General features: G+C 39.9%; 1 protein-coding gene across 1 annotated transcript in view; it reads right to left on the bottom strand.

Moving 5' to 3' along the window:
- Nucleotides 1–21,898, bottom strand: part of LOC137285263 (syntaxin-8-like) — a 43,935-nt gene that overhangs the window by 4,305 nt on the left and 17,732 nt on the right. The window contains exons 5-8 of the mRNA XM_067817576.1: nucleotides 14,189–14,322; nucleotides 10,704–10,796; nucleotides 6,978–7,079; nucleotides 4,099–4,183 (exon numbers count right to left, since the gene is read on the bottom strand). Of these exons, the coding sequence (XP_067673677.1) occupies nucleotides 4,107–4,183; nucleotides 6,978–7,079; nucleotides 10,704–10,796; nucleotides 14,189–14,322 (406 nt within the window). The 3' untranslated portion in view covers nucleotides 4,099–4,106. The remainder of the gene's footprint in view (nucleotides 1–4,098; nucleotides 4,184–6,977; nucleotides 7,080–10,703; nucleotides 10,797–14,188; nucleotides 14,323–21,898) is intronic.

The following is a 21,898-nucleotide window of genomic DNA, read 5'->3' as shown; positions in this document are numbered from 1 at the left end:
GCCAATCTGGATGGGAACACTAAAAATCTCTCCATGAGTATTTCATAGGATACGTCACAGTGAGTGATGATAAAACTGTGAAAATAGCTTAGTTTGATGGAGATTAATCTGTGAGAAATGGAGATTTACTGCCCTGCAAGAGTAACTCTAAGATAACTCAATTGTCTGAACATTTTTAAAAATGTTTTTACATATTATACTTAACAAAATCACTTCAAATGCACTGAGATTGACTTCAATACGATTTAAAAAATGAAAAAAACACTATGCCTATGAAATGTGATTCCATTAAACAGAGTGGTCTTAGCGCTAAGACATGCGTCACTCTATGATGAAATACAAACTCCTTCCTGGAATGAGATGCATGTTCAGAAACTGGGGCAACTGATGCTGCTCAGAAACGAAGGTGGTTTGTTTTTTCGCAGTTCATGGCATGCCCCCGCAAGATATCTGAAGCACATTCATTTATCTTCTATACAAATTCCTATTTCACTTAAAATAACTTTCCATTTTAAAATTATTCTACCATTAGGCCTCAGGTTTCATTTACTGGTAAGTTACATCTTCATGTTATCTTTTAAATAGGATCAAACTTAAAACCATCAAAGACAGAATCTAAGAAATACCAAAATGGAAACATTATCGAGAAAGTGTGAAGAATAACCTTCTATCCACTGCTTAGCCGTAATTAATCCTATGTAACCATATCTTTATTATAATGAACTTTGTGACCATGTGGCTGACGCACACTACCGTTGAAATCTAACTTTATCTTCATTGCCAATTATGTCCCGACTTAGAGAGTGTCATTGTATTCAGAGTCCCGACTTAGAGGGCGTCATTGTATTCAGAGTCCCAACTTAGAGGGTGTCATTGTATGCAAACAGAGAGTCCAGACTTAGAGGGTGTCATTGTATGCAAACAATGAGAGTCCCGACTTATAGGGTGTCACTGTATGCAAACAATCAGAGAGTCCCGACTTAGAGGGTGTTACTGTATGCAAACAATCAGAGAGTCCCGACTTAAGAGGGTGTCATTGTATGCAAACAATCAGAGAGTTCCGACTTAGAGGGTGTCACTGTATGCAAACAATCAGAGAGTCCCGACTTAGAGGGTGTCACTGTATGCAAACAATCAGAGAGTCCCGACTTAGAGGGTGTTACTGTATGCAAACAATCAGAGAGTCCCGACTTAAGAGGGTGTCATTGTATGCAAACAATCAGAGAGTTCCGACTTAGAGGGTGTCACTGTATGCAAACAATCAGAGAGTCCCGACTTAAGAGGGTGTCATTGTATGCAAACAATCAGAGAGTTCCGACTTAGAGGGTGTCACTGTATGCAAACAATCAGAGAGTCCCGACTTAAGAGGGTGTCATTGTATGCAAACAATCAGAGAGTTCCGACTTAGAGGGTGTCACTGTATGCAAACAATCAGAGAGTCCCGACTTAGAGGGTATCATTGTATGCAAACAATCAGAGAGTCATGACTTAGAGGGTGTCATTGTATGCAAACAATCAGAGAGTCCAAACTTAGAGGGTGTCACTGTATGCAAACAATCAGAGTCCAGACTTAAAAGGGTGTCACTGTATTGAAACAATCAGAGAGTTCTGACTTAGAGGGTGTCACTGTATGCAAACAATCAGAGAGTCCCGACTTAGAGGGTGTCACTGTATGCAAACAATCAGAGAGTTCCGACTTAAGAGGGTGTCATTGTAAGCAAACAATCTCAGAGTTCACACTTAGAGGGTGTCATTGTATGCAAACAATCAGAGAGTCCAGACTTAGAGGGTGTCACTGTATGCAAACAATCAGTCCAGACTTCGAGGGTGTTACTGTATGCAAAGAATCAGTCCAGACTTCGAGGGTGTTACTGTATTCAAACAATCAGAGTCCAGACACAGATGGTGTGACTGTTAATCAAAGAATCAGAGTCCAGACTATAAAGTTATGACTGTATTCAAACAATAAGAGACTGAGCAGTAAAAGGGGTTACACTGCAGTCAACAAGCAACACAAGACCATAAATCTGTACTGATAGAGTAAAGGGGTTCTTCCTTTTGCATGATACTGGGTAAGGTAAATCCTTCAGTATGCAGACATTGAAGAGCATACTCCATATCTGTGAGAGATCTTTGATATATTACATGAGCATGTCTATGTCTCCTTCCTTCCCCATTACCTGAAACACTATCTTCAACCCTGGTTAATGGGAGGAGATGAGCGAACCAAGAAGCAATTTCTAACAAGATCTTGCATTGTGTTTTTATAGCTCTAATCAACTTGACATCTAAAGTAACTCAATTCCAGCTTTATCACAGCAGTCAGTAAATGATCCAGTCAGTGGTTAATAGTATGAGTGATGCTTGTGTGCTTGCTGTTTAACTCTGCAATAAACAATATCCTGGCAAAAAGACAGCCACCTGTACTCGAGTCAGGTCTTCGCAATGCAGCGATCGATAATGTGAGTTAACATGATGAATGCTATAAACCAACCAGTCTGAGCCAGACCACACAATCCTCATTTTACCCTTTTTGCATTTGTATGACGCTCTTGGGTTCCTACTACCCTCACACTCAACATAGCTATTAAACATGGACTCAGGTTGCCATAGTTTGTTATGTCTATCTAGAGAAGTTTCGGATGAAATGCATATTTATCTTTAAGGATCAGATAGACAGTTTCTCAAATTTGAGAATGCATTAGCTGCTCAACATCATATAAGCAATACAGCATCGATCCACATCAAGTTAACACAAGAGGACAGGACAATAATATTGCTGTCATGACACTGCTTGTCGTGTCCCAGTGACACATTGCATAACAATGTGATCTATCCCAGTAGCAGGCTTATTTCCACAAGTATGTATTCCTGACAGGGAGCTCCATGGGTAGCTATCAGGAAGAGCTTGGTAATAGACCATATCAGATAACTATCAGTCATGTCCAGCATGTGAGGAATAGCTATAACTGTCACATCCAACAATCTTATCGGCCCTTTACTGCCCAAACTATCTCATATGACCATAAACACAATTAGGCTTCTGTGGAAGAGACAGCTATTTAGATTGTCAGCAGCTGGACTGGTGGGGTCACAGAGGAAATAGTCACAGGCTTATGTCCTGTAAATACAGCCAGTGAATGGAGTAGCATAAGTGTGAGAAAGTTGTGGATATCATAAAAGGGAATAGAGATTGTTAGTCTCTTGTACAGACCCTGAAGCAAATATAACCAAGAAAGTCCATGCAAGTCTAGAAAGTGTGGCAAGTCTAGATTTAAACAACTTCCGAAATTGAAGAAAGTCTCAGGGCTTCTTTTCATTTCATTTTAGTTTCTTTCACTGTGGATTTTTTTCAGTACAATATGTTCATTTCAGAGACTAGATGTAAGTCTAAGACACTGTATGAGGGGATGGATACGGTGTTTGGTGTGAGAAAGCTGTGGATATGAATATTGTGAGAAGAAACAGACACTGTTATTAGTGTTCGATAGAAGGAATATTGTGACCAGCATGAGATGGATGTGGACAGGATGAATACTGCCTGACGGAACCAATGTCTTCTACACATGCAAAATATAATTACACTCAACAAAGAAAAAGGGTAAACAACAAAAGTTTTGAACTGCTGCATGTCATTTCATTTTATCTTACAATTGGGAAAACTTTCCACATCACACATATCTGTTACACCACCCTTTGGCCCAACAGTTACATATTCACATGCAATGTTGTGTCAACAAGGTTGTAAGGTTAATTGGGGGACATGCCTTGTCGGCTTGACAATTTTAAACCCCATGTGTTTTTCATTCTCAAGATTGTCCGCGACTTTTGATAATGTGAGTTTACCCATGTCAGTAGAACAGAGGAGCTTAAAATCATGATCGGTGCGAGAAATACATGGATAAAATTTAATCACAAAGGAGCCAGGGGGGACTGACACAACAGTTTGCAGTTCCCAAATGCTCATCAATAAGCAAACCCAAGTAGATGCCACACCATGAGGATACAGTACACCTAAGCTGACTGCTGGAGATACTGTAGATGCAACACTGTTTGTGAAGCCACTCATTCCATATGCTTCCAGGCGTGTCAACTCACATGTATGTTCAGGGTTTGCCATGGTAAGGCACTGCCACTATCACAATGATAGCAATGAAGAGGAGAACGATGGCGATCCAGTAACCTGGAACAACAAAAAGGATTGTCATCATGATGCTTTATTAATCATCCTATTTTACTGGTTACTTAGACAAACTTACATAATAAACTTCTATCTAGAAATATACAACTAATAAAGCCTTCAATTGACACCTTCCTAAACTCCCCATACATTTTCAGTGTGGTAGCTATGACTTCCTGTCTGTTGCTTGTAGCATGGGCTCTACATAATGCTGTAATATGTAGTTCCCAAGCAATTAACCAAGCAAACTAACTACACTTAGGTGTCTGAGCTTCCCTAACTCCTCCATCAATAAAGGATAGCACAGACAGAAAGTAGATATGACAAAATGAAGACTTAGTCCTTTTCATAAAAGTACAATAGCATTAATTTTCCCCATGACACAAAAGAAGAGATGCGGAACAAATAAATCTGGCTAGCTTGCGAGTCTGGTGTAATGCTGTTTGTGGGAGGACAGACCTAAGTCATGACTGGCGGAGTGAGTGAGTGGGTTTCATTCCACTCTGTTGGTTGCTTTATGCCAGCTGACATCAGTCCATCTATATTACAACTCCATGTCAGAAGTCAAGGCTGAATGTGAAAAACCAAAATTTGGCATAAGCATCATTTTAGTCTGACTGCCTGATTAAAGTTAGTTGCCTCTAACAACAGGCATTCAGTGTTTAAATGTATTCAAACAACAGTTCTGCTTGGTAAGCTGTTTAGGAAAGTATGTCAGCTTAATAGATGAGGAAGCCAAAAGTCATCAAGACAGTTCAACAAAACAACATGAGAATGTTATTCATGCTAACCGGTAAGAACTAAAATACGAGGGTTGGTTGAAAAGTTCTAAGCCTCACTGTGAAAAAAAGTTACAAAGTCCACGTTTGTAATATATTTTTCTACATAGTCCCCTTCCAAGTTCACACACTTTTGCCAGCGATGCTGCAAGGACCGAATCCCGGTCAGGAAGAAATCTTCTTCAGCTACCCTAAAAAAATCAGTCACAGCGGAAATGACGTCATCATTACTTGCAAAATGGCGACCGGCGAGTTCCTTTTTCATTTTGGGGAAAAGGTAGAAGTCAGAAGGAGCCAAATCAGGTGAATAAGGAGGATGGTCAATGAGTTCAAAGCCACAATCGTGGATTGTTGACATGGCCACCACCGATTTGTGAACAGGCACATTGTCTTGGTGGAAGAGGACACCTTTAGCGATCATCCCTCGTCGTTTGGCTTTGATTGCTTCTCGCAACTGGTTCAGTAGATCAGCATAGTATGTGCCGTTGATAGTTTGACCTTTTTCAAGATAATCAATGAGCAGAATACCCCTGGAATCCCAAAAGACTGATGCCATCACCTTTCCAGCTGAAGGAACAGACTTGGCTTTCTTCGGAGCTGGTGAATCAGGATGCTTCCACTGTTTTGACTGTAGTTTTGTTTCTGGTTGAAAGTGATGTATCCAGGTCTCATCCATGGTTACAAATCGTGCCACAAAATCATCGGGATCTACTTCAAAACGACGCAAATTGTCAAGGGATGTCTGGAACCTGACACGTTTCTGTTCTGCTGTCAAGAGCTTTGGCACCCATCTTGCAGAAACTTTAGTCATTCCTAATTCGTTGGTGATAATATGCTCAACTCTCTCATGAGAGATGCCCACTACACTAGCAATATGTCGAGTAGTCAATCGTCAATCATCCATTAACATATCGAGCACTCACGTGATGTTTTCTGGAGTGGTTGCTCTTGAAGGCCTTCCTGAGCGTGGGTCATCATCAAGGCTTTGTCTGCCACATTTAAATTCTGCAGCCCACTTCTTTACTGTGAAAAATGAAGGAGCATCATCCCCTAGAGTGGAGACCATGTCAGCATGTATCTGTGTTGGGGACATCCCTTTCTTTTGCAAGTACTTGATGACTGCCCTGTATTCAGTTTTGTCCATTTCTGATGATTTCAGAGGGTAGGTTTACCAAAAGAGCTGTAGTTGAGATAAAACTATTAGTATGTTTGTAGTTTTTGTGTCTATGATTCACTAAATGATTGTCCTCATTGGTGGCAAACACCTGTCTCTACCTGGTGGGGAAAAAACACTCAGGCTGAGAACTTTTCAGCCAACCCTCGTATGGACAGAACTGAAAGTCACACCGACAATCAGCAGGTTTTAGTACAGTGGGTGAGTTAGGTTTAACGCTGCTTCTTGCGACATTCCATCAATATCAAAGCAGGGCACACCAGAAATAAGCTCCACACACTGTACCAAGGTTTATGTGGACGGATGAAAATGTGGACGGATGAAAAGCATGTGTATGTGAAAAGCAACATAGTCAGCACACAGCCACCACCACCACCACACCCAGTGCAGCATCGAAATGTCTGCCTCTTCCCAAAAAACCCATGTGCAAGAACAGAATTGAGATATTAACTGGAATTGGCCCACCACTAGCACATCCTGACACAACAACAGAGTACTATGTCGAGTGAGTGAGTGAGTGAGTGAGTGAGTGAGTGAGTTTAGTTTAGGTTTACGCCACAGTCAGCAATATTTCACCTTTATACAACAGTCTGAAAATAATCGAGCTGGACCAATCCAGTGATCAATAACATAAGCATCAGTCTGCACAACTGGGAACCGATGACCTGTGTCAACCAAGTCAGCAAGCCAGACATCCTGATCCTGTTAGTCACCTCTTACGACAAACAGTCACCTTTTATGGCTAGCATGGGTTGCTGAAGACTTATTCTACCCCAGATCTTCACGGGTATAGCAACTTACAGCCTCCACATACCCCTGGAGTTATACCACCATGACAACTTACCACAAGTGTTGGACTTCCGGTCTACAATCTTAATGTGGGATGTTTCTTTGATTAGTCGTTCCCCAGTTCGGTCCACATGGTCGGTAATATCATCAATAAGTTCTGCAAGTTACAACACAAAGATTATAGTTAATACTACTTTCACATTTCCTTCAACCTCCACACAAAACACATTTGTATATCTAATGCAACAAGTGCACTGTCTATAGACATGAATACATAACACGTTTTTATGAATAACACCTCCTTTTTATTCTTTATATGATGTTTGAGAGCTGATTCTTGCTACTTTATCCTTTACCTGATGAAGGAGCAAAATTTAACTGCGAAATGTCTGATGAGGAATAGGAATAAGTTGTTATCCACATAAACATATTCACCCAACTTCTAAATGCCTTTCAAAAACTGTCTCTAAAAAACATGTCAAACATACTTTAGGCATTTCAAATTAACTTACCAATAAAATCTGTATAGCTCTTTTTATTAATAACCACAAAATCTTTTCGGAAAACCAGAATAACAAATCTATATTACAAGTCCTGATCAGTAATCACACTTAATGAAATGGCAAACAGTCAATTCAAACAGGTATCCAAAGCATAAGGTTGAGTCAATATGCGATATTCATCAATCACACACTGGCAACTGGAACTGCAACCATCATGTCTCTAATGAAGCATAACACCCAGACATTGGATTTACCAAAGCCCTGATTAAATAACACTCCGCATCTATGTCAGGCAGTCAACAGTTTCCACCTCAATGTGCTCATGCAATTTCATATATGTCACGCTGATTGTTCAGAAGCTGCTGGTATGGTATTTGCCTATCACACACAGACTTGTCCTTGGATATTAATTTCAAGTGGACAATAGCCACTCGGTTCTATTGACAGAGCTGGAACAGCTGACAGATCAGACCCAACTGGTCAGAAAATGACTTTCATGATGGAATCTGCAAGTTCCTGCATACATGTGGGACGGTTATCTTCAGTGTGGCCACACAATCCATGTGAAGTGTGAAATATCTATCTGTTGTGTGGCCATACAATCCATGAGAAATGTGAAGCATCTACCTGCAGTGTGGCCACACAATCCATGGGAAATGTGAAGCAGCTACCTGCAGTGTGGTCACACAATCCATGGGAAACATGAAGCAGTTATCTTCAGTGTGGCCACACAATCCATGGGAAATGTGAAGCAGCTACCTGCAGTGTGGTCACACAATCCATGGAAAACATGAAGCAGTTATCTTCAGTGTGGCCACACAATCCATGGGAAATGTGAAGCAGCTACCTGCAGTGTGGCCACACAATCCATGGGAAGTGTGAAATATCTATCTGTTGTGTGGCCATACAATCCATGAGAAATGTGAAGCATCTACCTGCAGTGTGGTCACACAATCCATGGGAAATGTGAAGCATCTACCTGCAGTGTGGTCACACAATCCATGGGAAACATGAAGCAGCTATCTTCAGTGTGGCCACACAATCCATGACCACATAAAAATTTTTGTTACATGCAATTCATATGAAGTCAAACCCCATTTATCCAAACGTTTTGGTTGCATTCAATAATCGTCCAGATAGCAAGACATCCGTTTAACTGGATCAAACAAGCAAAACATGAAAATTAAGTGAAAGCAAAAAGTGAAAATTGTGTCATGTCATACATCAATAAATCAATAGTCAATAGTAATAACAGTGAATCATCATAGAGTATAAGTGTACCCATAATAGATGGAAGGTGGAACAAAGGTTACCAGTTGTCAGGTTGTCTCGGACGTAATCATGTGCCATGTGAAGCTTCAGATAGTAAGTTAAATAAAAAATGTAAATCTATGACTATGAGTCAGTATTCTGCCAACTGCATATTCTTTTATTAATTTTATAGATGCATTTCTTGCCCTGAAAACATATGGCATCGCGTCAAACTTCTGCTGTCTGCAGAAAGTAAACTTCCGGTCCGAATCACAAGACTTAGATCATGTGGCAGGCTTTTTTAACTTGCATCACGACAGATAGCAGAGGTTGATTTATAAGTGTTACATACAGTGCAATTAAAGAGTAGTTCACCATAATCCTACTTAAATGTGTTTTCGTTACTGATGAGATGTTCTCACACCTGCCAAATCCTAATTAACAACCTGAGTGGCACGCATCCCTAGTGTTTTGATGGGTAATGGATCAATTCACATCAAATGCCTTCCGAGAGATACAGAATGAATACATGAGTCATGAGGAAACAGTATTGACATGACATATACACATGCACGTGTGCATCTGTGCATCTAAGATCTGTGCACACATCTTCCCATCCGGAAAACAGGTCATTTTTCAATGGACATCTAAGGGAATGGTTTTAAAATTCACCGTTTGGGTCCGGATGCGAGGGGTCTGGTTAAGCAACGTAAGTTTGCTTCACATCAAAATCGCAAAGAAGGTGGGGATTCCACATATGCAGGGTCTGGGTAAATGAGGTTTGACTGTATATCATAGGTGTTTGAATGACATGTTTATGGTTTAAACAAGGGCCATAACGATGGTTGTTGCATCGCACTGACATTGTTAACTCTTGAATGATGACCCGTAGTTTATTATATGTCATATGATATGAGACGGATATAAGATGCATAATCTTATATGTCTGAAAACTCATAACAGAATGATACATGAACTGTTCTCATGTTGGCATGAACTATTAGAAAGTGATAAAATAGTTCATTGTATTCTAGATGTCATGGTCAAAATGCTCTCTAATCATCCCATCCATTGATCAGAGTGGACTCAGTTTGTATTCGAGAAAATACATCATAAGCTAACTGTGAGACTCTAAAAGGTTGACAGCCATTTGATCCACATGGTGGGCAATATCACATCCCACCTGGTACCCATTCAACAGAGGCTGAAGCAACACGCCACATGGTTCATGCAATGTTGTGTTGCCTATATACAGTTTGATCAACTTTCCATAATTATGCACTGTGAATGTGACATCATACTCAGTAAGTAAACAGTGAGTTCACTTTCACGCAACTTTTAGCAATATTCCAGCAATATGACTAGGGGCAAGTGAACTTCACACATTGTACTTACCTGGGGATTAAACCTGGGTCTTCGGGCCAATGCCTTAACCACCACCCAAGACAAACAAACATCCCCAAGTATCTGTGCTGGAAGTGACTTAAAATCGTGTAGGGCTTCATTTTGGCCCAGTATGAAGTGAGGGCAGTCTACAGAACAAGGGTTTGCTAGTCTGTTGTGTGGTCCTGACAGTAGGTCAGTACTACCATTAACTCATTAAGAGGCACTTAACAGGAGTGATCAATTACAACTGTAATCTCATTTACACTTTTTATATTTTTTGTCCAAGTGTGAGTGACGGCTTCAACACAGGGAGGTTTTCGGGGAATGAGTATGGTATTTGTACCATATTCCAACAATATTAGCAATATTCTGACAATATCAGAAAAGGACCTAAACCCATTCCTTTGGTCTAACGAGTGAAAACTTTCACAGCCTTTCCCACTTACGTTATCATAGTTGTCGCTAGCATATCATGAAATCATGAGGCAGAACAAGCAAAATGTATTTGGTGTTTCAAAACCAATAGTTCCAATATCTGTCAATAAATTCTGACAGTTTCGTTGCAACTCTAATCATTTTGCTATGACCAATACATAGTATTAATGGAAGTAACAATGTTTCCCTAAAAATTCAATACTTACCATTCTGGCTATCCACTTCGTTGCCAATATCAACAGCCATCATCTTCTGTCGTGCTATTACATTCGACAAAGCCTCCAACCCCTGGTCTTGTTCTACAAAGAGAAAATTGTGCCAAAATTGATTACCTGTCAGCTAGCTGACCGTCAGTCATTATCATCAAATCTCCAACATTCATCATAAATTTCAGGATTACTCTGACCTTCTCAACACGATACTTCCTTCTCACAAATATTGACGGAATTACCAATAAATGGGCATTCTGACCAGGCAATAAAAGTCAATGGTAAATCTTCATCTCCACGTCAGGCATGAAATTGAAATATTCCCCCGAGTATTTCAAGTGATGGAGTTCTTGCCTGAGTCTATTTCCCTTCAATCGAGAGTTCATCAATTTAATCTATGATTGTGATTCGCCCCTTCTAGTCGTCAATAACGGTGATTGAAATTTTTGTGCGACACTCATCAACGTCCGAATCGACAATGCCATCCCAATAACGAGGGACTTAGACAGTATACATCACACATAAGATGACGACTAGGATCTCTTAATCATAGCAGGATGAAGGTAATGATTGTGTGAGAATAGAGAGACTTGACTGTCCAGACTCTGGATAGCCTGACTGACTAGCACTACAACCTGAGGGAGAGCCGCTGTCTTCCAGACTCATCTCCTTTCCAGAAGTCTTGAAGCTGATAAAAAACTATGAGGAACTGTAATGATAATATCAGGCTTTAGGCATCGACCATTTTATCTCCTGTGGGGATGAGATAATTTTAGTCCACTTTTGTATGAAATAAATAAATTTCCAGATGAAAGCATGGAATCTTAATGTAGTGTAATCAATGTAATATGATCTTGATGCTTTTAACCAAGTCACATGCCACAAGCTATACTTTGGTGCTGTTATCAACTCAGGAGCCTAATTATAATGATTATAGTCTATAAAGAAATATATATCTTGTGAGGCACCTTGTCCCGTCACACAGTGAGCACAGCCATATGTGCATTGAAATAGTCTGTTTTACTAACAGGAGTCCGTTGTCCAACTTCTGAAATAGTCTGTTTTACTAACAGGAGTCAGTTGTCCAACTTCTGAAACAGGTTGGCAAAAATGCTTACTATATACAAAAACGTAAAAACGCTCGCTCTTGAAATGAATTCAACTTGTGATTCCTTGCACGATCAGAGAGCACTGTGTGTAAGGTGACTTTGGGACAACTGAATCCTAGTTACAGAGTGTTTTCCTTTGAGTATCTGTGGAAAGCAAATGAAATCCCAACTAATGAGTTCCAGAGTAATTTGTGCAGCTTACAATTTGCAACATAGGAGTATATATTTCATATTGTTACTTTGTGAGTGCTGTCAACTACTGTTTGCTTTCAGCTTGGCTATACCTCCACTAAAGCATGCCAGTAAGGTATTGGTGGCAATGAACGATTCAGTTTCAACAGTTCTAACCTCTATTCATATAGGTTCCATGCTAACAAGTACATAAATGCACAATATGGGAAAAGTTTGTAACCACCATGAATAGTTGATATATACTTAGCTTCATAAATGAAAGGTCAAGCTATTGGTAACACTCTTTCTTAAGTCTTCATTCTTGTTTGAAATTAATGTTTTCCAAAGTTTTTAACAGTATGTAAAACCTCATCAGGTCATTGAAATATCATTATTACATTTATTAACGTTCGATACATTCTGTAACAAATGACACATTTTTTATTCAAATTGTCAATATGGAAATCCATCTGCCACTTAATGTCAATATCTGCACCTGCAATTCGTTGTATCCATGGAAAGTGAAGCACAATACACATGCATTGAAGTTTATCCACCGTCCTTAGCTATCTAGGTACCTGTTTGAAATCCAAGATTAGAATGAAATACTTTTTGGCACTTGCTGAAAGTGGTCAGACTATAGGCCTTTTGGAATCTGGTCAGTCTCAGCAGCACTTTGCTGTCCGCTTTAATGTGAGTCATGAGTGCTATTCCTAGACTGTGGCAGAGATTTCAAGCCAATAGGTCCATGGAATATGCACGTTGACTTGCTCACTCCAGTGTCACAACAGTGTGAAATGATAGGCTTATGATTGGTTTAATCCCATAATGCAGACCTCCCAAAATGCAGATAAAAACAGTTTACTGATTACATGCTGGTGATTCCTAATTAATGAACACTTTTATAAATATAGTCAGAAATCTCCCTTCAATACTGTCAGTTTGGAAAACTGTGTCAAAAGCCTTGGTAAAATCTATGAAAGCACAATAATTTAATTTTTTTTTTTTTTTCTTAATTTTCAGTATCTGCAAAAGGCTACAGTACATTGTTAGTATGAAGCCAAATACTAAAGGAGTCTGTAAATGATTTTACGTTGCTTTGTGCAGACTTCAAGTAGTATGAATGAGTGGGACACCAGGGCTCAACAAGGTAGTGCATCACATCAGCATAATGAAAACAAACAAGCCCTTGAACCACTTGACTACCTGACTGCTTCTGGAACCAAGATATTACATGTACCAGCTTCTTACATTTGCCCCTCTACGTCCCATTACATTACATGGAAAACTAGGTGCTTGTGCAGTGTCACTTACTGTACTGGGATTAAACACTCAGAGGTGTCAAATTGTAATCATGAAAATGTAATATGTCGGTAACATAATGAGCACAATACAGAAAATGAGCCAAGGTGTGTAGGCACCATACTGCCTTCCTGTAGATAGAGTGAAAGCCGGGAGGGGTAGAAGGTTGGTGGTTTGATTCACAACCACATCACACCAACAGACGTTAAATGATGACACTTCTTATTACCCCAAGCTCACCATCCAGGGGATAAACAAAAGAATATTTGGTTCATAGTCAGTATATTGTGATTGGAATCTTTATCATAACTGTAGTTGGCCATCTTCATGGGATAGTACTAGGAAAATTACATCCGTGACGACAAACACACGTATTCACATATGCTGCCATAGTCAAGTGTCATTTTACCTCTCATCACTATATCCATGTTGACAATTTTAACCCCAGTTGTGTATGTCCATTAAGTGCTTCAGTTGCTATGCCTTCCACATGCCTTGAAGTAACTGACACTGTTCACAGCACAACTACTCATTTTAATGGGTGTCCTCATACCAAGCTTTCATTACATAAAATGGTTTGTAAAAACCTCCAGCAAATTAATATTTACCCTTGAGAAAACTTGCAGTGCCTTTTTTTAAATGACCAACCGCATTATCATTAAGGATTGGACATCTAATTACAACAATTATTCATAGTGCATGTAACGCCTGGACCATTGCTGGCATACTCTGACTGATGTCTGCAATCTCCCTTTCTATACCATTGATTATATGTGCATACAGGCACCATAAACATTTTTAATTCACAAATTATCCCCTGCATCTTTAGAATACAACCATAACATGCCAGATTTTCAAAAGCCTCAGTGCCTAAATAATATTTTCCACACAACTGCTCACCTCGAATAATATCCTGTTGCTGAGCCTGAATTTCATTATTAGATACCCCTCGGAAGTTGTCTGGATCCTCATTCATCCCCCAGGGGTCACTGGAGGCAAATGTGTCCGTTCCACGATTTCCCAAAAGTGATTGCCTGAAATAAAGGCAAATTCCATTACATTTCCAATTCCCTGAAAACATGCTGAATATCATGATTTTTCTGGATCCCATTAATACTAGCATGATAAAAGAACGAACAACCTTTGGTGTTAGGATGGAATTTCAGTACTGATACACTGCTTTGAGTTTCAGTTATATTCCACTGATACATTAAACGTGCTGAATTTATGGCTACTTGATTTCAAGCATGGCTTCAGAAAAGTTTCAGCCAGATTACCTTAAACCCTCGTAGGACAAGGATGAAGCCAGGATGACAGCAAATTTAAACACAACATTGAAACTCAATGTTTCAATGTATCGATAATAGAACTGGCCCTCCATTACATACTGCAATACATAAAATGTGTGCTTTGACAAATAATAAATCATCTTATATAAAGAAAACTGATAAAGTTCATAGCAAACAGTTCATATGTCCATCATCAGATAATAGTGCTGGCTGCTCTGGATGTTGTGCAATTATAGATCCTTGTAACCTCAAGTTGGTCAGACATGGTCTGTGTCAACACGTGTTTCAGTCTGCATCAAATGTTTGGATCTCAAATAGTAACACCTGCTTGGTATCCTTACATTGATTCTCAACATTATAAATTCCTTTCCATTCCCTTTATTCCTAATTTTCATAAGACCCTATTCAGTAAGCACAAGCCCTTTAAATCACTGTTCATTTATCATGCTGTATGTTTCTACATTTCAACTTTGCCCTATAATTTCTTCTTTTCATCAATCCACATGCAGTCAGCATATGAATTGGGACTCCTGTGTTTGTGGGACCCCTGTGTATCACACTGTGTCTGTAGGGTGTCCATGTATCGCACTGTGTCTGTGTGACCACTAAGTATCACACTGTCTGTGGGTTGACAACAGTGTTCGAAATAACCGCCAGCCCCGAGGCCCAGCACCAGTTGTTACTGTATCTGGCCGGCAGTTTCAAATATGTGCAGGCCATTATGGCCTTCAGTAAATTATTGGTAAATTATTTTTCATTTCAACTGGAATGTTTCCCCTTTTTTCTTTATTAATGTTCAGGAACCATCCATGATCCATCATATTACAATAACCTATGCTTTGGATAAGGAATATCAACACCAGTCTAACAAATTGAAACTGCCATAGGCTTCCCTTAATTTTGTATTGACAGTGTGAAACTGTGTACAGTGTAGTCTATTTTGTTTATATTGGTTTGACTTTAACCAAACGGGCCTGCAGATTTCATTCAGGGCTTGTAGATTTTAAAACCTGCACACAGCAGCAGGCCGTGATGGCCAGCTGGCAAATTAAAGTATTGCAAACACTGGATAACTATGTATCACAATGTATCTGCGGGACCACTATGCATTTGTGTATCCGTGGGCCCCTTTGTATCAGACTATGTCTGTGGCACCACTAAGTATCATACTATGTCTGTGGCACCACAATTATCTGTGGGACCCCTGTGTATCAAACCATGTCTGTGGGACCCCTGTGTATCACACTGTGTCTGTGGAACCCCTGAACATCACACTGAAGCAGTGCGGCTTTCTCAGTATATCAGCTCTCCCCTTACATGAGTCTGTATCAGGATAATCATCACCTCTGTACTTTCTCCAACAAGGCTCACCACTGCCTCGGCATCCCAGCACATTCCTACACTCCAAGCAATTAGTGATCAAGACCTATGTTTGTCCAAGGAATCAGTTTCTTACACTCTCTTGTTGATTCTCTCCTCGGAGAAAATTGTCGCGCATAGATACTATAGCCATGGTCTCTCTTCAAACAGAGAAGGGAGATATTTGCGGGAGCTGGTTTGCGGGGTGGACAGGGATGAGGGGTCTCTCACTGACCACCTTAACAGGTGTTAATTCCGCAGAGGACTAAAGAATCATTTTCTGTCCTTTGTAGCAGTGGGAAGGAGTGTATTTATATGATAGGGCTGGGCTTGTACTAACAAAATACTTAAATGTTAGTCAGACCTGTGGAGGAGCTACAAGTAGTGCTTTACCCCCAAAGCATGATATTCTCATCGGAAGACCCTTATTGGTGTTCATTCATAACGACAATGGAGAGATTGACAAGGAGAGGAATTCCATTACCTGTCTGCTTATCAAACACAAGATATATATATCCATCCTCTTAGACTCATAACTGCTCTAGGTTGACCAAACACATGTGAACTTCTTACATCTAATGCAATCAGGAAAGAAAACGGGCTGACAGATCACCCACGATGTGTGCCTATCATTGTGTTGATGCATGGTAAAGCTCCAGAAAAAGAAAATCAAACACGATCCTTACTGTCATACACAGCTCCCTTCAGAGACGAAACAGGATATTGTAAATATAATATGTTATAAACATCAGCTGTGGAGAAACAATATAAGGGAAATTGCACATGTGCTGGCTATGTGGAGAAGATTTACTGAACTGTTGCCAATCCCTCTATTGATCAAACAACATGGCAAGGAGATTTATGTGCTAAGTCCTGAACGATGGGAACAAATACAACAGAAAGAAGTAAATACTACCTGAACACTGCACAAGTTAACAGAATGTTCCAGAATGTGCACATATTTTAACAAACGCAATATTTTCCATAATCTGATAGAGAAGAAATACTCATACAAAAGATACGATAATTCCTGAAAACTACCCCAGGAAAAGACCAAAAAATTAGACTTACAGTTTAAATGACATGGTACTGCAGTCCAGCACGAATGTACCTGTATTTGTATTTGCTGGGTTACCAAAGTAGAAACAACCCCATTATGTTTAGCAGAAGGAAATGCAGAAACAAGAAGGCAATGTTCCCTATATGCCAGGACCATTGCCTCATCTTGATGAGAATAATGTGCAAAGAAAAACTGTAACTATAAACCGGTTTGCCCACCTGCATGTGGAAGCGGCTGAATGAAAGACCTGCTGTATGGCATCTCAATAAAACCTTTTTATGAATGTCTGCATTAATACAACTATAATTGATGATAAACTGTGCATACCTGTGTACAGCACAAGATGTTCATGTGAACGTCATGAATGGAAGTATATGATTTAGTACTGTTATACAGCCATGTATTGTTGCTCCTAACCTTGACAGCTATGTCACAAGAGTAAGGTACACAGTACAGGTAGGTGCAAGAATCACTAGCATGTTGGCACATCAAAATCTGTTGAATTTCCCTACATCTCCAAAGTTTTTCTTCGTTGCAGAGTCTACTGGTGTGCCAACTTTTCAAACTAGCAGATAGAATTCTTGAAGCAACATGTTATAAAGAAGCCAAGTTGAAATGCATAGCTAATGGTGTCATTGTGTCTAAATCCAACTTGTTTCCATAACAAGGGAAAGATATCAATTTTCAAATTTTCAGGTGAAAGAGTTCAAATCAAAAGGCAAACCTATATTTAATGGTGAATGTGATTTGTACACACATCACTTATGGATGTTTAGTTCTTCAGAAATGAAAACTGTGGCTTTGATTCAGATCAAATACCAAATAAAATTTCATAAAATTCATATTACATTAAAATACATATTATTTGTGGGAAATGAAAAAGGCGTATGTAGACTATGTTGAATGTACATACTGTTTCATAAAGATGTCTCTTACAAATTTTAGTTCCGAAAGTGAAACCCACTATTTAAGTTCCCTCTGTGGCAAACACCAAAAGTATAATATGGACAATCCCTTTTGCCAGTTGGTTTATTGAATTTTCTAAAAACATAATAATTTTCCTCAGACTCAGAGGTGGGAGGAAAATCTGGCATGTTGCCCAGATCTATACTGAAAACTAATTGAAGTATGATACTTAAGTTCGCTTTGCCTTATGTTATTGTACTATGGTGGTCCAATATTTCGGTTATACTCTTCATGTGAGGGATGTGATTCTGTCATATATTAGTACAGTTTCATATTGGTTGTTTACAGTCTGGAAAAGTCAACTAGTCAAATTCATTCTTGAATCTCCTTTGAATGTCGGATGCATTTTATACTGTTTCACTTTCTACATATTGTATTGTTTGTTGTACATGAATTACTGTCATACCTTCCTGAAAAGGCACCGCATTTTTCTCATTTATTTATGAATCCAGCAACCGAAAATACTGAAAACACTTAAAAACAAATGAAGTAAATTAAAATATTTAATCACTGCCCACCCAAATGGGACCTTCAATTAAAGCACTAATAAGCTCCAAACACTATCCAGCGAACCATAGCTAGTAACATACTTGGGAGGGAGCAGAACATTCAATATTAGGGACATACATCTTCTATCACTACTGAGAGTAGGAAGAAGCTAAATTTCATCCCTGATGTCTAAAGAGGGGAGAGGACGGTGGTGTAGCCTGGTGGTTAAGGTGTATACCGGTCACGCCAAAGACCTAGATTCGATTCCCCACAAGGGCACAATGTGTCCCCGAGAATATTACTGAAAGCAGTATAAGATTAAATTCTTACTCACTAAAGAAGGACTGATTACTGTCCAAGAAGATGTTGAGACAGACAGGACAGATGTGTTTAATTTAATGTGAACAACACATACATGCGATTCCTCTTTTCAGCAGTGCCCAAAACCAACCACGCGCAATCAACAAAATCAACAATCTTGCAACATCCAGCACAATCCTTCATTATTAGAAGCTTGAACTACTGTTGACCAGTTGCTGTTAGAAGCCCCACTGGTTAGGCTAAGCCAACAATCAAAGAACACTGATCACAGATTAAGCAAAAGCATTCACAAAGGCATAACATCATGTACTGGGATTAAGATGACGTATTTAGCAATGTCAAACCACAGTTGGTTACATTTCGACTATAGTATTCCCAGAAATTATTGAGAATCATGTTGCGTAATGTAACTCAATACGTTTATTAACTTCTGGCGTTTTACTTACATAAACATTTTAAAACATCATCCTTTTACAGTCTCAGTGTTGTTTTAGTACTTTGTTAGACCTCCTCGCTCAGCAATGCATGCCTGAATACGCCTAGGCACACTACCCATCAAAGTTTGTAGGTAATCGTGTGACAGGGTATCCCAATATTGGACCACCTCGGCCTTCATATCTTCAATATTTCTCAGTCCCTTTTGGTTTATTCTGTCCTTCATGACTCCCCACACATTCTCAATTAGGTTTAGGTCTGGGCTGTAACTGGGCCAGTCTAAAACTTGAACATTTTCGCCCGACAACCACTGTTTTGTGTAGCGCGCAGTGTGTTTTGGGTCATTATCATGCTGGAAAATCCAATCATCTTCATACAATGTTTGTGCTGTCGGAAGAAAGTGACCATTTAGAATGTCAACGTATCTTTCTTTTGTCAAGTTTCCCGTGAAAACAAACAATGGCGTCACTCCGCGAGCCGATATGCCACCCCACATGTGAAACTTCGGGCTATGTTTTGGTCGCTGGTAGATAGGTTTGACAGTATCTTTGGTCCAAATTTTCACACAATTAGGGAAAAGCCAAACAGAACTTTCATCCGAAAAGAAAACATTATCCCAATCTTGATTTTCATGAGCCCGACACCAGTTTAAACGTTTTTCCTTTTGTGCATCTTTCATCAACGGCGAGGGAATTCCACGTTTTTTCACCCAATTAAGTCTCTGTAATTCCTGCCTAACTGTTTCATTGCATACCTGAGGACTTCCTCTGCTAATCATTTCATTTCTGATGTTCTCAACACTTTTCAATTTGCCCCACTCACAATCTGCCCAAGTCTTCGGCGATCCACAACACTGAATTTCCTAGGCCGACCTGCCCCTGCTTTGTGCTCTATCCCGATTCCTGTTTGAATATTCTTCAAAGTTCTGTATACTGTAGACAGAGGAAGACCATGTCTACAAGCTAACACTTTAGCATCAGCCTCACCCCTTTCAAAATCATCTAGAATGAGCTTTCTTTTCTTTCTTGCTGTAAATTCTGCCATGTCAACACAGGAAGCCGTCTGCTCAGACAAGGGAGATAACTCTTGACGTAATGAGTTGCCTTCTAAGCCTTCAAGAGTTGTCTCCCTTATTTAGTATGCTTAGTGCATAGTGAAAGCCCTTTTTCCAATCTTAGCATCATTAGAAAAAAAACAAAGATTTTCTCAATAATTTCTGGGAACACTGTATATTACCATCCCTTAAAATATTTTACACTAGGCCACAAAATCCAGAGGTTGGCAGTGTGAACATCGACCTACTGAGTATGAGGAAAGATGATCAACTCAGCCATTTAAGTCCTTGTCTGTCTTCATTAGCACTTCCAACAAGCAAGAGGCAAGCTTTCTTTTTATCATTTATATCACAACATATACTCATGGAAAAATTTAAGGGAACGCATGAAATAGCCATGACTTTTAATCTTTGAAACAGTAAGAGAAAAGTTCATACAAATCAAAAGGCTTATGTCAAGTGATGAAAATCAATATCGAGTGTGTCCCCCATGTCTCTGGAGAACTGCTTGGCATTGTCGTGGCAGGCTGTGAATGAGTGTACGGATGGTACCAATCGGAATTCTACGCCATTCTTCCTGGAGAGCCACGAAAAGTTCATCCAAATTGTTGGGTTGAACAGGTCTGTCCCGAACATTGCGGCCAAGAACATCCCAAAGATGTTCGATGTGGTTAAGATCAGGACTTTTACCCGGCCATTGCAACACCCAGACACCTGCAGCCCTCAGTCTGTCCCGACAAACATGAGCGATGTGAGGGCGGACATTGGCATGCTGGAACTCGAACATTCGACCTGCTGTACCCGCAAAAGGGATCACAGTCGGGTTCAAGATCTCATCACGATATCGTACACCTGTTATCCTGCCATCAAGACGCACAAGATCTGTTTTGTGGTTAAAGGGAAACCCGCCCCACACCATAACAGAGCCCCTCGAAAATGATCATGCTGTTTAATGGTGCAGGCACTGTGACGTTCCCCAACGCGTCTCCAAACTCGAATTCGACCGTCATTATGGTCAAGTGTGTACCTGCTCTCATCACTAAACATGGTGTTTCTCCATTGACGTACGGTTCTTCCTCCACGGTTCCGTGCCCACTGCAGTCTCAAGTGCTTGTGTTGCTCAGTCATGTTGATTCTAGCCAATGGACTGCGGCTTTTTGGACCAGCCGATTTAAGACGATTACGCACTGTACGTGAACAAATTCTGACGTTTGTTCTTCGCCTGAATTCCGCATTGATTTTGGAGGAGGATTTGAACCTGTCTCGCAGAGCATTAAGGAGTAGGGTCCGGTCATCCCGTGGGGTGGTTTTCTTTTTCCGTCCCCGACCACGCCTCATTTTGACGTCACCAGTCACTCTATAGAGATTCCAAAGTCTGGATATCACGCTAACAGATTTGTGAAAAGTTGTTGCAACCTGTCCTAATGAGCTTCAACCATTAACCATGCCAGTTGCCTCCCATTTCTGTGCCAAAGTTAAGTACTGTCTCGCCATGTTAACGATATTTTTAACCGTTGTGTTTGACAGTGCACATACACGTCACATGTAAATCTAAGTGCATGTAACTTTAGGAGCATGTAGTGCACATGCATGGAAAGCATTATGGTGAGTTTGAATGAACTGCTCTTCACGAAAAC

Source organism: Haliotis asinina, chromosome 5, assembly GCF_037392515.1.
Source record: "Haliotis asinina isolate JCU_RB_2024 chromosome 5, JCU_Hal_asi_v2, whole genome shotgun sequence".
Lineage (NCBI taxonomy): Eukaryota > Metazoa > Mollusca > Gastropoda > Lepetellida > Haliotidae > Haliotis > Haliotis asinina.
Note: the sequence above shows the minus strand (reverse complement) of the source record. Positions and strands in the feature narration are given on the sequence as shown.